Source organism: Alligator sinensis, unplaced genomic scaffold (assembly GCF_000455745.1).
Source record: "Alligator sinensis unplaced genomic scaffold, ASM45574v1 scaffold626_1, whole genome shotgun sequence".
NCBI classification, from domain to species: domain Eukaryota; kingdom Metazoa; phylum Chordata; order Crocodylia; family Alligatoridae; genus Alligator; species Alligator sinensis.
In genome coordinates this window covers 273381-295734 of record NW_005842548.1, presented here as the reverse complement: position 1 = coordinate 295734, position 22354 = coordinate 273381, and the positions used below count along the sequence as shown (strand labels likewise).

At 44.1% G+C, this 22354-nt stretch overlaps 1 protein-coding gene across 4 annotated transcripts in view; it reads right to left on the bottom strand.

Moving 5' to 3' along the window:
• The window catches only part of LOC102368462 (vascular endothelial growth factor receptor kdr-like), a 174774-nt gene that overhangs the window by 118571 nt on the left and 33849 nt on the right, over positions 1-22354 (bottom strand). For all 4 annotated transcript variants that reach the window (XR_003095970.1, XR_003095971.1, XR_003095972.1 and 1 more), the window contains exon 2: positions 2103-2199. Coding sequence is in view for 1 of the 4 variants with exons in the window: in XM_025213792.1 (XP_025069577.1) it covers positions 2103-2199 (97 nt within the window). In the remaining 3 variants the exon portion in view is untranslated. The remainder of the gene's footprint in view (positions 1-2102; positions 2200-22354) is intronic.

Genomic DNA, 22354 nt, shown 5'->3' with positions numbered 1-22354 from the left:
GAAGTTTGCTCTCCTCTCACATCTTGCAGCCTCTGTAGGTATTACTACACAAACCTTTCTTCTCTCCATTGCCCCAGTCTGCCCCTGTCTAGCTCTCCCCTGTGAAGCAGGACTGATTTCCAAAGGTATATTTTATGTCAGCTTTCAGGAGCTCTTGCATGGTGGACACGTATGTGTATGCAAAAGGGGCCAATTTGTGCCTGCTGCTAACCTGACATGCAGGATTTCATATTTCAAGCCAAGGAATCAGAATTTGGGCTTCTGGTCCCAGCTGGGGCAGAGAGTTGTCTCATGGCTTTTGGCAAGCAAACTTCCCTCCCTTCTGCCTCAGTTTCCCACATGGATGTGGTGAGTTATACTTCTCTCCATCACAGGCATGTTGTGGAGATGTATTACTAATGTTCATGGGGCAGCTTGAGATCATGGTAGGTGCTACAGAAGTGCTAAGCACGCAATCGTTTATTTGTTCCTTCATCTGACAATGCCAGAACACAGTTCCACTTTGATAAATTGAAGGGCAACGAGTTTAAAAAAGCGAAACAGAGACTCTCTCTTTCATGAACATACAGCACTACGTGGAATCCATGCCTGCATGCTGTGCTAGAAAGAAATCATGTGGCTAGATTTTTAAAGGACAGTTTAAACTTTACAGCCATCACTCATGTCTGTGGCTTGCCAAGCTAAAAATATCCCAATAAGGTTATTTTGACCTTTGGAGCCACAGTGCCAGCTGCAGGTAGCAGGAAAAAATCTTCCTGAACTATATAAAAGCTGCATTTTACGGGGGATGAGCGTTACAGTTTTAAACGTTGTGTCCTTCCATGGCAGAAAGGGCAATACTGGGTTAGATGGACTTGCTGGGATGAAGTCAGAGGGGACCGATGTCTTTGTGTAAATTCCAAGTTTGCAAGATGATGACATGGCAAAGTGAACCTGAGTTGGCAGTAACCTGCACCATAGGGGAAGGGCTGGTGTGGGGAGGGAGTGGAGCTGAGGGTGGGTGACCAAGGCACCAGCCCTCGGCACTGATTTTGAGGGGCCAAATGAATGGTGGTGGCTGCTGCCACCACCCAGGGCACAGAAATTGCTTGTTAGGTCTCTGGGAAGTAGGTGGCAAAACAATCAGCAAGAAGATTGAAAAGAAAGATTGTGCGTGGCTTGCTTAACACTTCCTGCCCCTTGGGCAAAGCCCTTCAGTCTTCTTACGCTTGCATCTGAGAGGGGCGTTTTTTCTGCTACCGCCTTGGCAAGTAGATCACAATCACAATGATTTATGCCCGCTCACACCACCGTCTCCAGGCCTCCTGTCTGCCCTGCCATTATGTTTCCATACAGCTGCGAATTCCCTTGCTCCATTTGGATTTGCTGCTCCAATTATCCGCCAATCAGAGCACCCAGACACTTTACAACTCAGATTTTTAGAGGATCATCTCCCCATAATCACAAGCCCTGACCCGAAATTTGGCACTATCCCTGCAGAGCTAGTTTTATGCACTGTGGCAGTGGATAAAGAGCCTCTATAATTTATGATCAAGAGTCTCACTTTTATGAGGCCTTGCTACCTTTGATTTAAAGGGTAAGATCTATTCCAGCAGGATGGGTCTTTAAATATACACAAACTGCCTGCTGTTTATTTGTCATCTATAGGCTAAACAGTATTTAGGGTTGCAAAATGTAAGGGCATAGATAGAAAGGGGGTGATTACCTGCTGTGGCAATCTAGCTGTCAGTTACCTACACAAGGGGAGTGAAAGAGTGAATCCGTATACAGCAGAACTGAACCTTGGCTGGGTAAATCCTAATCTGAATGTGACCTGTGAGGTCTCCAGCTAAAATTATGGATGCCTTCACATTTGATTCTTTGGGAGCTGCACGAGGCTCCTTTGCAATGTAAAGCTGCAAAAGATTTATGCTGTCTCCTCCCTGTTTCATTGGAGTAGGTAAGATACTAGTCCATACGGAAGTTCATGGGAGAGGAAAAGTAGTGCAGCTTTCCAGCTATGGCTAAGCAGTGCCCTTTTCATTTCTCCATCCTGAGATACTTTGGTACTCAGGGAGCCAATAATTATCAGAAAAATCTGATGCTGCTAGAGCAAGCCTTACCTGCATGTTATGGTGAAGGGATCTCCTGCTTTGATTACAATCTGATCTTTGTCAATGCTTAACTTTGGTCCCCATACAGTTGGTTTCTCAGCAAGACCTGGGCCAAAACAAAGGAGAAAATGTGCATTCAGGCAGGATACTCATTTACATCAGACACAGCTAGATTCAAGGCAGGTTTTCCATAGCTTGTACTGCTGGGAGTACATTTCTATCTCATTTATATGATGTGATGCTGCTGAAGCCTGGGGTTACATGGTGTTAAGTGACAGCAGATTTTGGCCCTTTAGATTTGTTTTTCTGTCTGCAAATCACATTTTTCCCTGTTGATTTTCTCTCTATTCCTGTTTCATTTGAAGCTGGTTTCCCCTATGGATACTGTAGGTTGAGGATACAGTAAATCCATTCATTTCACAGGGCTTACACTAGCAGAAAAGTGGGGTGAATCAGATCTCCAGCAAATAATCCAAATTGACAGGTAAGATACAGCTTGTGAAATGTGCATTTTCCTTTCATGAAGTAAAGAAACAAGAAAACTTCTAAGGAGCACCTTTCTTTCCTTCACAAGTCTGAAATATACACTATATATAACCGCCCCCCAGCTGTACTCCAGAGCAATAGGTACAAACACTGCCATACATTACTAGCAAGCTGTTTTGTTGGGGACTCTCTAATTGCATGCTGTAATAATGTTTCACAAGGAAAATTTGCAGCTGTGTTTTGCGCTCCCTTACCACTGTCACTCTGTGACATGGTTTAGTAGGCGGAGGTTTTTCCACAGAAGAGCTGTCATCCTCAGACAAATTTCCTATGACTCTAATACCACAAGAGAGAGACGATGCTAACATGCTGTGTTTTGCTCTCTCAGTAAATCACTTGATTAATAAGCATCACTTAGCCCTTTTCACCTGTTGATCTCAAAGCATTTTACATGGGATTGCTGAATGCTGTCACCCCTCTCTTAGGGATGGAAAAGAGATGTGCTCACAGGCATACAGTGGCCATTGACAAGAGCACAGAGACCAGTCCACAGAAGAGAGATGTGCTCAAAGGCACACGGAGATCAGTCCACTCTTGCTGACTCCTAGTACGGAGCTCTGTTCAGGGAGAGTCACTGCTTCTCCCTTTCCGACAACACTGAATCTTGCTTTAAAAATGATTCTGTCAACTGGTTTCAGGATCCTAAGTTTAATTTTGTGTTGTTTTTTTTTAGTGTTTGACAAAACTGCTTTGCTGGAAACGGTCTCCATGGTGAATGAAAAAAAATACATTTCTAAAAAATGTATGTCTCACCCCATTATGCGGTGAAGCCAAACACAGCAGCAGAAAGTGAAAGTGACAAGAAACAAAAGTGAAACTGGCCAGACCACTTGTCCTGTCCAAACAGCGTAATCAGTGAAACCACAAATATACTTAGATACGTTTCTCACTTTCCAGGGCTAGGACATTAAAGTCTTAGGTTTTCTTTCCCTTCATGCACTTCAAATCTTTATCTTCCCCCTCACATTGAACTCGATAAGTCAGAAAGCCTTAGCTGGGCTTATAACAAAGGCATTTTACTCAGCAGAATAGCAATGATAACATATCTAACTAAAGAAAAATATGCATTAGGGTTTAACTTTTCAACTGGATGGAAAAGTGATTTGCTTCCACCCCACGCCCCTCCTTTTCCTTTTACAAGATACATGCAAAATGTTCTCAGCGCTGCATGTTCTCTCTGCAAAAGGAGTGAACTGAATCACTCCCACTTAGAACAATCTGTGTGCCTATGTGAGCCATTCAGATTCCCTTCACAAACCCAGCAGACACCAGCTAATCACTGGTGGGAGCTCTGGCTTTCTAAACGGGGCTCCACTTAAAAGTGCTTTGCTAGAAATCCTCAGAAGGTGGCACTGATATTTCCTGGCCTGAAATCTCTCTTGTTCAGACAAGATCCTAAGCCTGTCTTAGCCACTTTTAGCTGTTGCTAGAGATGCCCTGGAACTTTTTGTACAACTATAGATATTTTATCAGTGTCAGTCAAATTTTGTATCGGGCCAACATCAGATGTGCTCTCCGGTTTCAAGTGTGGTAATTTTCCCCACTCTTTCTCTAAAAATTGTTACTGTATGTAGTGTGACAAGGCCAGAATAAACTGCTGTGTGCCACTCCAGAGGTGGCTGCATTTTAAAAGCAAAGAAAGAGAGGTAGTTAGCTGCGTCAGTCTCAAATCAGGCAGAAGGCAGGGTAGAGATGCAAGTGATTCCTGAACAGTAATGGGCTGTGCATTAACACATTTAGTAAGGACTGGGGGGGGGGAAAACAGAAGACCCAGCACTTTTAACTAAGGACACAAGCATTCAGCTCAGTCTTCTGCAAATAGCTCACACTGAGCATGCCCTGACATTTAATGCAGAAGCCCAGAACAACATAGCCTTCATATGCAACTGGCTACTGAGCGTTTGAGCTGTTTCAGTTCCTCTAAGACAGCACATTTATCGTGGCAATAACAACCTGTAAATAGCCAATAGCACTGGAAACACTTCTTGGTGTCATTTCGTTAGCCATCTGCAGTTTATTTCAGTCCTGTTGTGTACATGGCTGGCTTTTTCTTAAGAAATAACCACTAACATGACTCATTCCTAGCTGTTTATGTTCTGGCTTCAACCAGGTGCTGCTTGGACTTGAGACCTTGACTCTACTGGGGTCTGTAATAGCCCTGCACTTGGTGCCTGCAGTGCTTATATGGGGTTTCAGGGGTGCATTATTCTGGCTTGGCACATGGGGCAGCATCGTCCCACCAGATCGGTAGCATAATATGGAGGAGCTGGCACTGGCTGGTTAGATCTGAGTGACTGTTGTAACAGGAGAGCAAAAGGAGTCCTTTGGCTTTTATATTTGAAAGTGTTTTTGTAGACGGGCTGGGGGCAGTGTTTTTCAGTCCCGGTGTTTATATTTCTGAGCTACTTCTTTTACCGAGTTTGCTTTGGCCTCAGGAAACTGAATAAAAAGAACAAACACTGTGTAAATTCAATGCTTTTCTGCCCCATGCGGGGTTGGGGGCAGGAATCCCTACCACACACACGCTTCATGGCTGCAGCCAGGTGATGGGGGGTATTATAAACACAGCGTGTGTCCTCGTCTGTGTGCCAGAGTTATAACAGACAGGACAGGAGGAGAAACTGAGAGTGAAATGGAGAGATGGGGGCAGGGAGCCAGGGGGGAAAAGGAGGCCGCTCTGATTTCCGATCGCCAGGTACCAATCACCTGATGGGGGGACATTAGATGCCTCCCAGGGCCCCACCAGGGCCTGACTTTGCTCACGTGCCAGATCACTGTGCCGTTGGCCCTGAGATTGTTTTTCTTAGAGGTGAGGTCAAGGGCTGCCCCAGGATGTGATGGGAAACAAGAAAGGGAGTTACCCTATTTTCATGTTTGTTTTATTTGTTGGAGGCAGCTCAGGGGGCTGAGAAGTCCGTGTTATTCTGAAAGCAACTTCCCGCAGAGAGTGGCAGGCCAATAAGCTAAATCATCCTTAACAAAACATGCCATCCTCCTCCACAGATCCTGCATCCCAGCATTTCCTCACGGCTGGGTTTTGCCACTCGTATTCAGGCTGAACGACTCTGTCAGTGGTTCTGCCCATGGAAGTAAGGCACCACAGAGCTTGGACTCATAGGAAATCATAAAACAGGCTAGGAAGGGATTCAGAAGGTCAGGTGGTCCAACCCCCTGCTCAAGGAAGGGGAGTATCCTGCCCCCTTGAGCAAACTTGAGGCAAACTAGGAGAATAGACCCCTTTTGGGGCTGATGTAGACTTAGCATGATTAAATCTAATGTTCTCCTGCATTCAGGCAAGTTCCTTGGTGTTTGTGGCTTGACCAGTACATCTCTTGGCACTAAGCAAGACCATTAATACTGCCATGCACCTCCATTCACATGAGGCCAACAGATAAGACCCTGGCAGACGCTTGAGAGGCTCTGTTGTGCCTCCCCAGTGGAGGCTCTGATTTCAAAATCTGATCTGCTCTGGGCAGACCAAGGCGCCCTGATGAAGTCAATGGGCTCCACCCGCCCAGCTTTGGTGGCAGACTTTGGGCCCAGAACAACATTCTCCTCTCCCCCAGTAAACAGTTCTCATCCTGCTTCTCAGGCTATGAGGGTCATAAAATTGAAAACAAGTGCTGGTGCCAACCACCTCATTACCATAGCAAACCTACAGCGCTGGGTAAGCAGGAAAGCAATCTCCTCTCTGCAAAACGATACATAAAGGCAACATGAAACTGGCATCTGTGTTGGCGGCTGGCTACGTGTGCCATTTTCTCTTCCTTACATTAATGGTAAGGACGTGGCGCTGAGAGGAATTTCTGGGAAGCTGTGGGTGGCTGGGGTCCATGCTTTCCTGACTCAGGATCACGCTCCTGGGGCCCAGAGTGCTCCTGCAATGGGTCTACGAGAGGAGTAAGGAAGCACATGGCTGCAGAAGTAGTGCGCCCCTGTGGCCTTCTGAATGATTAGAGTCAGATCTGTGCACAACATCTGCTTTGGGCAACTGTGTCCACACTCAAAGTTCAGAGGGTTTTTTCAATCAGAAAATGGCATTATTTGTATGAGAGGAACATGAAGGTAAGATCAAAGGCTCCAGTGAACTCAAACAAGAGTCACTAAGGGCTGTAAAGGCTTTGCCCAAGGTCGCACGGCCGGTCAGTGACAAAGGCAGGAATAAAATTATGTCTCCCTTGATTCTGTATCCATTTCTCTGACTACTGGGCCTTGCTGGGTACAAGAGCTTAAAATTCATAAATTGCTCCCTCCTCCCCACCCTGCTTCCTTTGCGATGTAGCAAACCCAATCATGATAATGCCTGGGGACCAAGCTGAGAGTATTGCAAGGGCTGATTCGGGAATTATAATGTTGGGGAGAAGGGGAGGTGTAGGTTTACAACTCTTTCACTTGTAATAATCCCTAGCATCATTTGCAGCACTGATAGAACCAATTTTCTATCTATAGACTTTACCATGACAACCTCCCTTTAAGCATCCTCCACGTGGTGTAACTACAGTGATTCCCTGAAAGGAAAACCCAACGTGCCTGGCGAGACAGAATACGCGTATTTGTTGCACACTAACAGCAAATGTCAGTGCAAAAACTGAAGTGAGGGCCTGTATATCCCTTTCACACAGTCGAGTGCAATGAGGAAAGGAAGCTGCAAAATGATATCCAAGATGGCATCAGATGCCAAGAACAATTAACAAGCAAGCAGAAAGCCTTTCTGACACTAAGAGATTTTACTCTGAAAGGACTGGATATTTTGTACAAATCAGAAAGGGTTTTTTCAGAGTTACAGCATAGATTAGACACGTGGCTCTGCATTGACAGATGACTGCAAATACAATGACCTCAGCTAGCAAAGATAACACACTTGGTTCTGACTTGAGCATCATCACTGAGGATAGCAATTCTGCAACTAAAAGCATAGTTAATAATTGTATAGCTGAGGCAAGAGACAAAATCAATCCCAGCTTCTTTTCCCATAGCAGCTTTCTCTTTGCAGGGCTCACTGAAATAAAATGCAATGCAGTATATTTTTGTCAGAAAATTCAGCAGATCTGATTTGGAGCCCATGGAGGGAGCTCACTGGATGAATCAGAAGATGTTAAGTCTAGCTAGTTAGTGAGTAACCACAAGCCTGCAAATCATTTGAAGGTTTAGCGTAGAGGTCACCCTTGGCAGGAGGAAAAGAACCAGCGGTGTTAACAGCTCTTTTGAGGTTAGCACAGCTTTTGCAATATTTGGTGCATTTATTAAATCCCCTGCTCCTGGATGTATGTGATGATGACAGAATCTCAGCTTTCATTGCTTTAGAAAAAAATTAATTTCTAGCACTTTTGCTTGTGAAAGAGGCTCAAACATGACCCAGACATGCTGAAAACCACCAGAATAGAAATAGACATCTTGTCTAATTTTTTTTCTTAATTACACTATTTTGGTGCATAGTGAAGAGTGTTTTTTGGAATCCCATCAGCTGACAATACTGACAGTAGAGACGGACATACAGCTAGGTGAGACGCCATGTCTGCTCCATTCAGAACACACAGTGGCCATAACTAGACGGATCCTGGACTGCATGTAGGAAACCTGGGTTTAATTCCTTGCTAGGGTGCAGACTTCCTTAATGACTTTGGGCAAGTCACTTAATCTCCCTGTGTCTCCGTGCCCCATATGCTGGGAAGAACAACACTCTATTAGAGCAAGGGCTGCCCTGTATTGTGTGTACAGTGCTTACTGCAATGAAGCCCTCATTCCAGCTGGGACCTGAAGGGGCTACCATTATATAAATAATCATCATAATGTTAGTTGATGTACATATTGCTGTGCTGAATGCCTCTGTTTATATTAAGGACTTGGATGCACATTAAAAGCTTATGATAAAAGCTGCCATACACAGAGGTGGTAGAGATGGAGCTTAACATGTGGCTAAGACTTATCTTAATTCATTTTATGAGAGCCAGTGATGCCAGAATAACAGTGCCCTCTGTGCTTGTGCTGGCACTCACACCATTCCCCACGTGTCTGAACTGGGCCTATCTTGAGTCACACAATGATTCCAGGATAATTGCACTTCTGGAAAAAAATCCACTGAAACATGATGTAAAAATAAATGAAAGACTCTTCTAGCCACCTTCCTTGAGAAAACAAAGCTCCTTAATACTGCAAGAGCAGGTCAGCAGCCACCTGTCAAACCATCAGCCCCAGGAAGAGATGTTTCAGGCACACTTGTTTATAAGATTGTTGGAACAGTGGAAAGTTTAGACAGAAGCCCTGTGCCAAATACAACAGAGGCAAGATAGAAATTTAATGGCCTTCAAAAAGGAGGCCCTGGCTGTGAAGTAAGGATTCAAAAGACAAAAAATATTGCTGATAAGTCTGTCAATACAAATATTGCCAAGGAAATGGATGTGGATCTTTGAACTATATCAGTTGATGCCAGGCCCAAAGCCACTTCTACAAGCCATCCCTAGACTCCTATACAGGCTCAAAGCAGGCTGCTTCTTCACTGCCACTGCCTTCACAGCTCTGTTCATATTATTATCTTAACACTGATCTACTTGTTCTGTTTGCTACTGTCTGGGACAGCAGGAAAAATCAGGGCTGATGCCACACCACAAAGCCAGAGACTGCCAAATAAATCGGTGTCTCTGTCTTTCTGGGAGAACTCCCACCAAGAACTAGGATTGAAAGCAGATGGGAATGTCATTGTGGCAACAGTGGAAAGGGCAGTGATTAAAGCTTTCTCCTAACCACAGATTAAATTAATCCCCATGTTGCTATTTAGTATTCCAGGCATGAAGAGTTAAAATGCACCTGTCCTGCTGCTGAATATCCCAGGTACCTGACAACCCACTGATTTCAGTACAATGTTAAGTGGATGATGGCCACACACCAAACCAAGGTAAAGATTAGCAACGAAGAGGTAAAGTACCTGAGAGATTTGTGAGAGGATCTAAGTCATGCAGTAGATGATTTGCAATGGACAGTTTCTCTTTGTTACAGAAAATAAAAAACTGCATTTTCATCATTGCACACTTCATTTACTGGAAAGAAAGTCTTATATACCCACACTGGTAGCAACGATTTTAAACCAACCACTGCACTATGTACTGAATTTTCCCAAGTGATAAGCTCCCACATCTCAATGAGAAGTAAGTGGAAGCTGGCAGTGCTCAACAGGAAATCCCCTGAACACTATAGAGGTTTTAGAGCACTGAGACTGAGAGTTAAAATCACTATATAACTATAAGCAATAGACATTATATCCATTGTGTCCCTACACAGCAATTCTGTTCTTATTGTTTCTATTACAATACTGCCCACAGGCCCCAGCCAATGTCTGTTCCCAATGTGTTATAGAGACACATAACAAAAGAGCCCTTGCCTTGGAAAAATTACAATTTAGAGAGTAAAGACTGGTAGGAGAAATGGAGATGACATACACAGAGCAGATGAGGAGTGGCGTGATCAACACCTTTGATCAGGGATCACAGAGTCTGTAGCAGAACCAGGAACTGAACCCAGGTAGGGGTGTGCAAAGCAAGCCCTATTCGATTAGGATTCAGATTTGGCCTGAATCAGGGACAGTGATTTGATTTGTTGATTTGGATCACTGTCCCTCATTCGATCTGGCCGAATCCAAATCTGAAGATTTGATGCTGATTCAGAGAATCAGCGATTCGGACATAGACACAGCTTTAAAAGTTTTTTTTACATACCTTGGGGTACCAGCGTGACTTATGATCGCTGCAATGCTGGGGCGCATGGAGTGTCCCACAGGAGTGCGGGGGGCCCTCCATGTGACAGCGAACCCAGAAGTGGATCGGAAGTACTTCTAGTTCACTTCTGGGTCTGCTGAGGAATGCGCAGCCCCCCCCGGCTTGGTGGCCGGCCACGTGGGGACCCTAGGTACCCCCCAGACCCAGAAGGCATCAGTTTCCAAGCCGGGGGAGGGTGGGGGGCAGCACGCTCTTCAGCAGACCCATAGTGGACTGGAAGTGCTTCTGGTCCACTTCCAGGTCTGCTGCTGAATACACTGGGGAGCCCCCCATGCTCCTGTGGGACGCTCCATGCACCCCAACATCGCACCACTCACGAGCCACCTGCTACCTAGAGGTATGTAGAAAAGACATTTAAAGCTGTGTCTATGTCCAAATCTCCAAATCTTTCTGAATTGTTGCAGATGGTTCTGGTTTGATTTGGAGAGATTAAAGGGTCCTCTGATTCAAGTCAGATTCAGAGATTTGGCCACCGAATCGGGCCAAATCTCTGCTGAATCGAATCAGGGACCGAAGCTTTGCACAGCCCTAAACCCAGGTTTGCTGAATTGCCATTTGGTAAATTGCTCATTTGGTAAACTGGTAAAGACCCCTTTTCCCCCTCATCGTTCTCCTGCCAATGGTGCCATTGTTGTTCTACAAGCTGAAAAGTGAACAACTTTGAAGGAAAATATCTGATAATATTAATATAAAGAAGGCTTTTTCTTTTTTTTAAAAGAGCAACACAGAGTCACATATTTCTTGCTCATTCATACCTAGAAATACTCAGGGGTGTCAAAGGGAGAGCTCTGTGTTGGAACAGCATTGGCAGCCTCAAGTTGTAGATCCAGTCCCTAGGAAAGGTTAATAAGCTAATTCCACCCAAGGTGGAAACATCAAGAGCCCTTCTGTTGAGCTTTCATAAATACACTAATGGTAGCATTAAACCATAATACCACCAAACTGCAGGCTTCTGTTGATTTTCCAAGCTGGAGGAGCTAGCATTTGTTTACCTGATTCATGAGAAAGTGGCCCAGTTTGCCCCATTTTTATTTTCTGCACAAACAGGAGACTCGCACAGCTCAAGCCACAGACAGTAGTTTGGGCGTGCCCACCACTAGTGTCAACACAAATAAAATTAGTGCTGAACGGCTGGGAGAGCTATCCTAGCACAGTAAAAACAGCTGTGAAATACAGCCAGCATTTAAAGATAAGATAAGAATCCATAGATTTTCCTGGGATTTATTACCGAGACTTCCTCTAACTTTGTCTTGTCCACAAATGGCATTTTCTGATGAAGTGCCACAGGGTCACTCTGACTTCCTCCTCTAATCAACAGAAACCCTTCAGAAGGGTCTCCCACTGCCTGGTGTGTTGATATTTGGCACCTCTGAGTTAATGACCAGGGCCCATCGGCCTTTGTCTTTCTGAATTAAAAGCATAACCTTCATGTTCGGACCACACCTACTCGCAGAAGGTTCCCAGAGCCAACAACACCATACATTTTCCTGGCTCTCCATCTTCCAGATCACTGTATCAATTGCAGATTTATGGAAAGGGGCTGCAGAAGGCAACATTAGGTCAAGCCTGTTTGGTCTTTAACTGCAGCAACTCATTAATCAGAGCCATTGTTTTCTCCTTGACATGCAGTGTAGAGTGCTGAATAATGACAGGGATATTACTGCCCAATGCCCGGTTTGAATTATGGAAGGAGCACAGGAGTGTCCTTTCTTTCTAACTGTATGACAAGTCCACGATTTAGAACTACAGACATAAAATAAACATGAGATCTGGGAAAGGAGGTGACAACATCTGCAATCGGCTGCAATGTGATATGCACTCAAGCGTGGCTTAGAAGTATTTGGGAAATGCAGTAATCTCATGTCTATGGAAAAAAGGCTGGGAATGTTATTTCATGGCCAAAATAATGGAAATTCCTCTGGGAAAGAGAAGACCTGGCATGCCTCCATGCTGTACAAATATGCAGCACCAGAAGGAGGGAGAGCAGAGGCCATGTTGATTGGAGGTAGGAGGGTCTATCTAGAAAAAGCCAAAAACAGGCATAGGCATGGAGGAGCCTGAGCCCTCCCTACACTCATCCTCCTAGAGGAAGCTTAAAGGTTTCATACGTTCCCTAGACACTACAGCTAAATCTGAACTCCAGACATGATCATGCGAGAAGCACATTCTAGGCTCAGGAGTTTAGTGCCAGAGACAGGACTAGTGTTCATCTCTAGAGTGTATTGTGTGTGGGCAGCAGTAGAGTGGATCTTACCCTACAGCCCTGCCAATGGCCTTGCCCCAAAGCCCATGGACATCAATGTGAGTATCTCCCCATAGTGCACCTATTGTTGGACTTCAGTAATATTGTGGAGCAAACACACCAGTACAGGGGAAGCAGGACTTCAGACTCTGTCCTCCCAGTACCACAGAAATGACTCTCCAGCCAGCAATGTCCACAGCTAGGGCAGTAAAAGGGCATTTCACAGAGCACCCTCAAAGGATGCTGCTGTCTCAACCTCACCTCACTTGAATTGTTCCAACTGGAGTGGGGAAGGGGCTCTGCCATAGTCTGCCAGAGACAGGAGTAGATTTGGACTATGATTTCTTTCTTTCCCCTGAAGCAGTGGGTGTTAGCCACTAACAAATGCAGGACCGAGGACTTGACAGGTGTCCTATGGCCTGATTCTCCATTGAAAGTCCCACGTCCCTGTGTTAACTTCAAATAAATTCTCCCCAGAGATGAGCTCTTGGGGGTGTGTTTGCACATTGATGGATAAATCATTTCTACTGCGTATTAGTCTGACATATTAAAACTTGCACAGCATATTAGGTTGTCTACCCTGCCAAAAATGCTGTATTCAATTTGTATTAATCTAATCAGAATTGCTCCACATAGAATCATTTGTACGCCATGCAGAGTTACTTAAGAAAGTTTTGGATGCAAAGGAAAGAATGTTTTAAAACCCCTTTAATTAAATTACTTTATTATTTTGAGTACCTATTAGCAGATTAGCTCATTTATCAAAGGTGACATGCCAGCCTGAAAAGTCAACAGCAGTAACTTGTGAATTTCATGTGTGTCATTTATTGTAGCACTAAATGCTGTGTTCACTCACACATCACCGGGATTAAACTTGGCACCTCTTTATATTTCTTTCAAACTTGTTTGTTTTATACAGCTGCAAATAATGAAAGCAATAGTTGTGCTGACTCCAGTCCAAGAAATATTTCCCAACCTGCTAATATGTACCAAAAAGAATAAGTCTTTAATGAAACATATCTTGATATAAGCCAGGACCTTTTGTTACCCCCCCCCCCCCCCCCCCTCTGCAAAACAGATAAGTATTAAATGTGTACCTGTCCAAGCAATTATTTCTCTCCAGTTCCTTCCTAAGGTTAGTATTTATATTGGACTTTTACACTTTACTGTTTCTTTAAGAAGAATGGCTGGGTTTTGTTGGTTTTTTTAAAAGGAAAAGCATTATCAGGAAAGGCTGCTTACATTAATATTAGGCTCCAGTTGTGTATTGCAGAGGTTACACCTTTTTAATTTTATTTCTGTTATAGTAGCAAAAATCACTACCTTCCAAAAAACAGCAATGGTTTTCCTACCATTATATGTTTCTTATTTCAGACACTTGGAAAAACTTTTTTGTATCTTATGCTATATATCATTCTTGACTCATCAACAGGTTTAGAAATTTCCTACATACCAGTATATACAGTTATACCAGTGGTTCTCAGAGGGTTGTGATGCCCCCTACTGGGCACCACGGGGTTAGAGAATAGTGGCAGTGCACATTACCTGCATATTGCCCTGCTAGAAAGGCAAGGCAGGGGGGAACTGTGATTCATGTCATCTTTTTTTTAAAGGGGAATCTGTTTTTAAAGAACTGGAAGACTTTGTTAGTCCTTATCAGAAGCAGTGAATAAGTCACCTGCAGCCAGCAGAGGTCAGACTTTATATTAACAGCATCAAACACTAAGGAAAGTTTTCTCTTGGATCTTCTGAAACAGGTTAATGGTCCAGGATCCTCAGTTTGTACAAATCAACATAGCTGCACCGAAGTCCATAAAATTATGCCAGTTCTCATGCACTGAAAATCTGGCCAGGTATCTTTAATTGCCATATACAGAAGAAGAAGAAAAAGATAATAATATAGGTATAAATCTCATATAATTGCACATCATCTCCAAATTACCATGTAATTATGGAAAAAAATTATATTTGGTTGGTCTTGTTTTAAAAAAAGACTGAGATTTTTACTTGGTCCAGAAGAAATAAATATTCAAGGGAATTAGAAAAAAAATGTTAGGATTAAAAATTTGAGGTGCACAACTCAGAAAGTTGGAAAGCCGGACTTGACGAATATGTAGATTAAAGCATTGTTCAACATTTATTTAGAATAGTTCATAAATGGCTACTGCTGAAGGACTTTCAAACTGAATCAGTTTGGGGAGTTTACATTCTTAGCTGGAACACCGCATTAATCCAGGTTCTGCATATAAAATACAGTAATGTACAACACAATAACTAAGTAAATAGAATATAATAAGATGCTGCACTCTCACGGGACTCATTTAACAACAGAATGTAACAAAGTGCTATACATATTCATATTCTAGACATTCAAGAGTAGTTTGGAAGAAGAAACGAAGCACTGAGACCTTAAAGTGAAGTTGAAGGGATGGCAGGGAAAATTAAGAACCTGATTTAGCTGTCCTTAGGCAAAAGTGCATCATGGTAATAAAAATGCAAAGGCACTGACTGTTCAGTCCTGCCATGGGTATGAAAAAGGAGAGAGAGAGGCTCCTTGTTCACACTGAGCCTTCAGACTACTGATGGGCTCCCATACAGTGCCTCCCAAAGTTTATTGCTTCACATACCACATTCCTGAAATATCGGGGGTGGAGTGGGGTGGGGAATGTGTCACACACATATCAGGTTCATGCATTATCACTGGGGAGCCCCTAAACTAAGCACAACTGAGTCCCAAATGGGAGTGGTGTTTAATGGCTTCAGTGCAATATGAGAGACATCACTAGTTCAGTCTTTGGAAAATGGCTTGATCAGGAAGATGCAACATGGATGCCTCTTCTTCCTAGAAAGCTTTCACTACTGAAATTATTTGTTCATGGTAGGGTTCAAATCGGTAGAACCAGATAAGGAGTAAGTGGAACATTGACCAATAGTTTGCTAATGGCGCGTGAAAATTCTGGCTTGATAGCTTGGTAAGCCAACAAAGTCTTACTTGCGCTAATGTCAGATTTCATCAGGAGCACGAGGCTGACTCAAGCCACTAAGTAAAGGAAGCCAAAGTTCAAAACTACTGAACAATGACAGCCCTCCAGACTGAGCTTGTTTAAAGAGAAAACAAAACCTCCAAGCTCACTTGCCTGTTGCAAACTATTATTAAAAAGTCTCTCTCTTTTTCTGGATTCTTTGATGTTAATGTGGAGACTGATAGGTTGATGTGAAAGAAGGAAACACTCAAGCTCAAAGGACACATTTACATGTGCATGAATGCACCTTTTCTAATGCACATTAAATGTAGTACCTCCAATGTGAGGTACTATATAATTCTCATCAGACTGTGCTAATGCACAGTAGCGCATTCCCATTATTTTTTAGTGATGCTTAATGCACAGTGGAATATTTTACTGTGCATTAGGGTAATGTCACGGCTTTTTACATGGCACTTTACTGCACAGTAAAATAGTCTACTGTACATTAAAGCGCATGTGTAGATGCGCCCAAGGTGCAAAGTTTGAATCCAGATTTCCAACACTTCAAGCATGAGGGATGTTTGCTTATAGGATTTTACTTCACACCCAGTGTGATAGTTTTGTCAAGTTTCTTAAGATTTAAGTAAATATAGCAATGCATTTGTCCTCTATTCCCTCTCCTACTAGTTTCCTTATTTACCTAACATTGCCATTTTGTATAAATCTTAGATGACAATCTCTTCAGACTGTGAGTTATTTTGTCAAGCAGTACCTTCTGTGACAGAGTACCTGGATCTTACTATACAAGTAATAGTCTGAGTAGGAATGGTGTCATTCAGATTTCTCTGCAGAGGCCTCAGGAGTCTGACCACAGGCAGCCATCACCTGCTTTCACTGTTGCAAACTGTGCGATTATTCAGAGCCAGGAGAAAATCTCTCCAAAGCTGAGTTGTATCAGTATCTCCCAAAGGAAGTGGTCCAGCCCTATCATTAGGGATATTTAAAATTAGACTGAACAAAGGTAGCCTTTGGGGAGCATTCATCTGCTGGCCCTAAATGACTTACAGGGATCTATCTACAGCCTCACGTGTCTCAGGCGTCCCATTGAGGGTAGTTTCACGGCCTGTTCATATCTCAGATAGCCTTTCAGGGTCAGAGCGCAGAGAAGGAACTGGCCTATTGCGTCTTTTCTGTCTCCGCCTTCTGTATTATGTGGCTGATTCAAAAACAGGATGGACTTTCTGGTGTGCTCAGTGAATTTGGGAAACCCAGACGTCAGGAAGGAGGCTCTTCTCTCAAATCTGATGGGACTGTCTAAGGAGCACAGTGCATCAAGAGATGGATCTCTGCTGTGTCCTTGCTTCTGTGGCAAATTCACCAGGAAAACCAGAAGTCCTGTACCAGCTCCAGACCTTCTGCCTGCCAGGACCTCTGGGAAGAATTTGCTCTTCTCTCTAGAGCAAAAAGGCCCAGGGATACTTACCTGGAGTTTTCCACTATCTGGGATTTTTGGTCTTGTTCTTCAGAGCCCTCCCTCCGTGCAGTGCTCAGCTGCCTCCTTTGGCCTGGACCACAGCCAAATAGCTCCCACTGGGAAAGGAAGGAGCAAAGCCTCCTTCCTCAGCTCTTTGTGCCTGTACTGGAGTGGGCTGCATAAAAACCTACCACACGTGCAGCACTGGTGGTTAGGTAACATGGAGCTCTGCCCTTTCTCACTCTGCAACACATTTCCCCATTCTCTGGATCTCTTTCCAGACAATGTGGTTAGTTGATACAAGTTCAGTAAGGAAAGAACCCTCTGAGTTCCCTCTATGCCCTTGCTAACTGGCCTGGAAAAGTAGCAGGCAAAGGAGGAGAAAAACTAGAAGGAATTATGAATCAGGCCGTTAAGTGTTACATAGAAACCAAACGATAATGCACCCTCAATTAACTTTCAACCACTGTTGTTGTTATCATTCTTCAAGTTATAAAAACAGAAGCAAATGAGCCAAGCCCTCCTGGGATCAGTGCAATTAATTCTGCACACTAAACTGAGATGTATTTGATCAAACTGCCCGGATCATCTTTGTCGGAAATGGGAAAATTCTAAGCGTAGGATAAAATCCGCCCGGTGGGTAATTCTTTCTTTTTTAATATACCCATTAAGAAGAGCAGGCTTTAAGAAGAAATCCCGGTTGAACTGACACCAGATCTGTTTTCGATCAAATCTCTGCTCCTTTTATGTTTGCCTCATCTGTGACTGTCTCAAACAAGGGTTCTTTTTTTTTTTTTTAAAGGGACGGGAGATTGCTATTTTAAAAAGACAAGATACAAGTTGTTTGTCTGAACTGGAGAGAGAGCAAGGACCTAACAATATTCTTAAAGTACTGTCGCCTTTTCAATTACAGCTCCTGAGCTGCAGGCTCTGTGTGTTATCTGCTGCTTGACGTTGCAGTGCATTGCTTGGCGTAAATGGATCTGGAAACTGGTCTCTTCCCTGGTTTGCATTAAGCTGGAAAGCGCCAATCAAACACTGGAGATGGCTGCAAATCATTTTCAAAATCTTTCCTAATGACAAGCTCCACTATGCCACAGAGCTGTGCTTCAACTGTTTTCTTGTTGCCTCAGCCGCAATGTTACCCTTACATGACCCCGATGTCTCCCCTGTTTGTTAGGCTTGTGACATAATGTTTTTGATGGCAGGGTCTAGAGGAATTCTGCTTCTGGCAAGGCAGGAATCTGCTTCGCATTAGCACTGCACATATTTACTGAGTCTCTATGCAGCATGGCTGCTTGCTGACAAAAGTCCTACTCCCTCGCTGATACCCGAACTGGCTAACCTTACGTGGAAACACTGAGAGGAGGAGCAGGTAAATGGGCCATCCGTTATTGGAACAAAGCTTGACATTTCCCCAGAAACGCAGCTTTGGATGGGCGGCGTGCTGAGCCTGAAAGCCAAATACAGGTCTGCTTCCTTAGTGCTCAATCCTGAGCTGGGGATCATCATTGCAAGGGGTTTCTGAGACAAGAGCAGGTAGAGGGATTCTTCCCTGTCTCGGTGCTGCTCTGAACATGGGTGAATCCTCAGAGTCACTTTGGCTTCAATAGCTGCTGCGGCCTCTCTAGGTCAGTTTGGCCAAGTCACCCTCAAGGAAAGCTCTCCAGGCACAGAAGCAGCAGAGAGACTCATAGGTTTGGGGACCCAATGGAAAAGGAGGTGTCTAGACCCCTGTCTGAGCTTTGTATCCTGTTTCCATCCATTCTGCTGTAGTCAATCACTTCCAAAGCTCCAGAAGGCACAGAGGATTTGCTCAATGGGATCCTTCTTTTTAAACGTTTTTTGTTGCAAAAGCACTCATGAAACAAAAATGTTTCCAGGTGCCCACTACCTGACCCTGCTCCCTTTGGAGTCAACGTGGCCTTTTAGTAATACCATTTTCCCAATCCTGAGAGAGTTTCAGCATCTCCCAGTTTTGCCTGAGGATGAAATCAAAACCTTTCCAAGTTCTGTTTTCATGGAAGAGCAGAGATAGATTCACCACAAAATGTCCAGTAATCGAGGTGCTCTGCTGGAATGTAGAAACCTCAGCTTTAAGGTCTTGCTACACTGTTCCTACTTGAACACTGGACTCCTAGTTATGAGGCGGCTGCCTTTCTTCCAGGCTATTTAAAAAAAAATTTTAAATAGAAATTTCTCACGTTCCAAGCCAAATCAGCCAAACCAAGTCCAAATCCATGAGTCAGTCCAGAACCATACATGGCCCTACCACCGGCAAACATCCTCCACTCCCACCAGGGGCTTCAGATGTTTCCAATGTTTTTTGGCAGGCATCCTACATGCAGGCCCAAGCCTGGAGGCTTGGAGTTTGGATGCCCCCAAGTTTTGCCTGCCCTCAGTGGTATGTCCACAGGAGCAAGCTAGGGAGGATCCTCCCATTTCCATAAAATGGGCTTTAAGCCCCAATACCTCGACGGGTACTAAACCACGCCAAAAGAACAGTTATCCCGGAGAGGGCTTAAGGAAAACTGCCTTCTTGGACCCAGACACATGGTGTTTCCCCTGCCACATAAATATATGCCTATTCCAGGGAGATATGTTCTCCTTTTCTGTTTCTGAAAAAAGTTACATCTGGTTTTCTGCTTCTGAAAAAAGTTGCATGTTCCTGACAAGCCTTACTGCGACTTTAGCAAATTTCCTCAAAACATTTCAGTTTTGCCATAATGAAATCTTCTGATGATCAGCTGCTTCTCTGGGAAATTGCTCACCAACTCTACTTTTAACATTGACCCCAACAAGAACTGAGACAAGCTTCCTGCAATATTGCCCAACCAGTGATTTCATCTTCACAGCCCGTGTTCATTGCAATGCCTGTAACAAGATAAAGCACGTGTGCCATGATGGCTCAGGCAGAGTCCCTGTGGTTTTCAAGCCCCACACCTGGGATTTGATTAATCCTTACCTTGGCTTGTTAATTAAGTCAACAGAAATGGCTCTATGAACAAATTACTGGCGAAAACAGCTTGTATTTTTTAGGATTCTTTTTTTTGATCATAGCTACAGTTTGTGTTATGAACAGAGGCACTAGGAAGGACTACAATATTTTGTTAAGCATCAAAAGAAAAGGAATCGTGAAAATTAAATGAGCAAAAGGTGAAACCCGAATATGGGCTCTGGTGTGAAAGAAAAATTTGATCCATTCAGTCTAGTGGAGAGACAGCTTCCAACGTGAGGGGCCAGGACAGCAGATGAAAGAATGATTAAGTAAGAAGTAATTAATAAGAATCCCAGATGCGCCACACTGAATATGTCCGTAAGATGCTTCATTATGAATCCGAAGAACTAATCCTGATAACAGAAAACAGATCTAAGACACACTTGTAGAGTAACCAAACAACTTGGTGAGCCAGAGCAAGCATCAAATGTGGGGTCATTTATTTGATCTCCTTGAAGGTCTGTTTTCTCTTAGGCTTGATTAGACAATAAAATTCTTCGTACAGCAAATAAGCTTTGTCCTGGCACAAGCTGCCTGCTGTGTTCGAGCATTTATGCACGAGGAAGGAAAACAAACAGGTTCCTTATTGTCTCTTACTGAATATGTTTTTGTGTATGTGATACAAACCATTGGAAAGAAAAAATACGCACTAAAAGAACAAGTATTCTGTATCGCGGGTAACACTGGTTTGTTTGGGGTTTTTTGGGGGGGTGGGCTGGGGTGGGGGGGGGTCTTCTCAGCGTTGGTCCTGCCTGATCCAGCAAATTAGAGCCTCATGATCATGCCAAGCTGTGACTGGCTACCACCGCCCACTTCTGGGCCAATGACCTGCAACATTTTTGTTTAAAGAGAGTCAAGAATGGAGAGAGACACTTGTTTTCTAGACAAAAAGGATGTTCAATTATTTTCTTGCACTTTCAGGACTCTGGAAATGTTTATATCAATTTAAAACATTCTTGGTTAGGGTGGGTTCCCAGGCCATGGACTTAGATGCCAAGATTTAAATCCCTGACTAAAAGATCTTAAGAGTAAAAACATTTGCATGGCATTAACTGCATAGCAATGGCTCGTGCAGGAGCTGTAATGATAAAAGAAGTTAGAGATGGGTGGGGCATTTCATTCTGGTTTTACTGGGAGGTAATGGGATGTGAGCTAGCAAGGGAACCTAAAAACAGGTTCCTTCTGAATGTAAAGAGAGTTGTCAAACCAGGTTCCAGTCTTCAGGGCAACAAGATTGCTGGTGCTGCCTGGAACAGGGGTGAGTGGAACCACTTACATATGTTAGGGTTGCAGAATTGGGCTCTGAAGAACTGAAAACAGAAGACAACATGCCAGCACAGCAGGGAGTGAACTGAGTTTAATTATCGGTCCTGCCAAACAGTTGACACCAACATAGAGTCCAAGATAAAGGAGATGGGCTGAGTAAGGGCTGGGCCAGCAACTCCATAATTAAGGGTTAGTTTCTGCAGGCAAAACCGTATGCACGCCACATGTACACAATGACAGAGGAGGGGGATGTGTTTGTGTTCCTTAACAGAGGTTGTGGTTAATTAGACTTGCTGTTCTCAAGTTATGGGTCTTAGAAAATGTCTTTGGGGTTTTTCAGTTATTCTAATGTGTAACAACCCGGGGGGTGGGGGGGTTATTTTGTTTCTTTGGTTGTTTGTTCTTGGCTATTATAAAGCCTCACTTCAAAAGCTTTAACAAGCTTTTACTAGGATATCATAAAGTATAATCCCTTTAGAAAAAGCCTGTTACTCAGCTAAAGAAAGCAAGATCCACGTTGTGTGTGTGTGTGGTGGTTCTGTATACATGCCATAACTACTATCAATCTTCAGGCTAAAACAGCAGATGTGCTGTATGACTCTAGTTCAGGTGTGGGCAAACTACGGCCCATGGGCTGGGTCCAGATTGCTAATTGATTGTATCCAGTCTGCAGCTGAGCCCTCCCTGCTCTCAACTGGGGCAGCCTGCACTGCACTTCCTCCTGCACCTCCCCTGCATCCTCTGACAGCACTGCCCTGGCCCCGGTCCCGGTCCCGGTCCCGGCCCCGAACCCAGCCAGCATGCACAGCTTCCCAGCAAGGATGCTCTTGCTGCTGCAACTGCTCAGATACTACTTGGTTTTCCCCACCTCCAGCAGCTGCTCTTCTTTCTTCTGCCCCTGCTGCGTCACTCTGGGGAGAGTTAGTGCGGGGAAACAATGGCAGCCATGGGGATACACTCCAGGCACCATATGCCCCGTGAGGGGGGGGGGGGGGGGGGG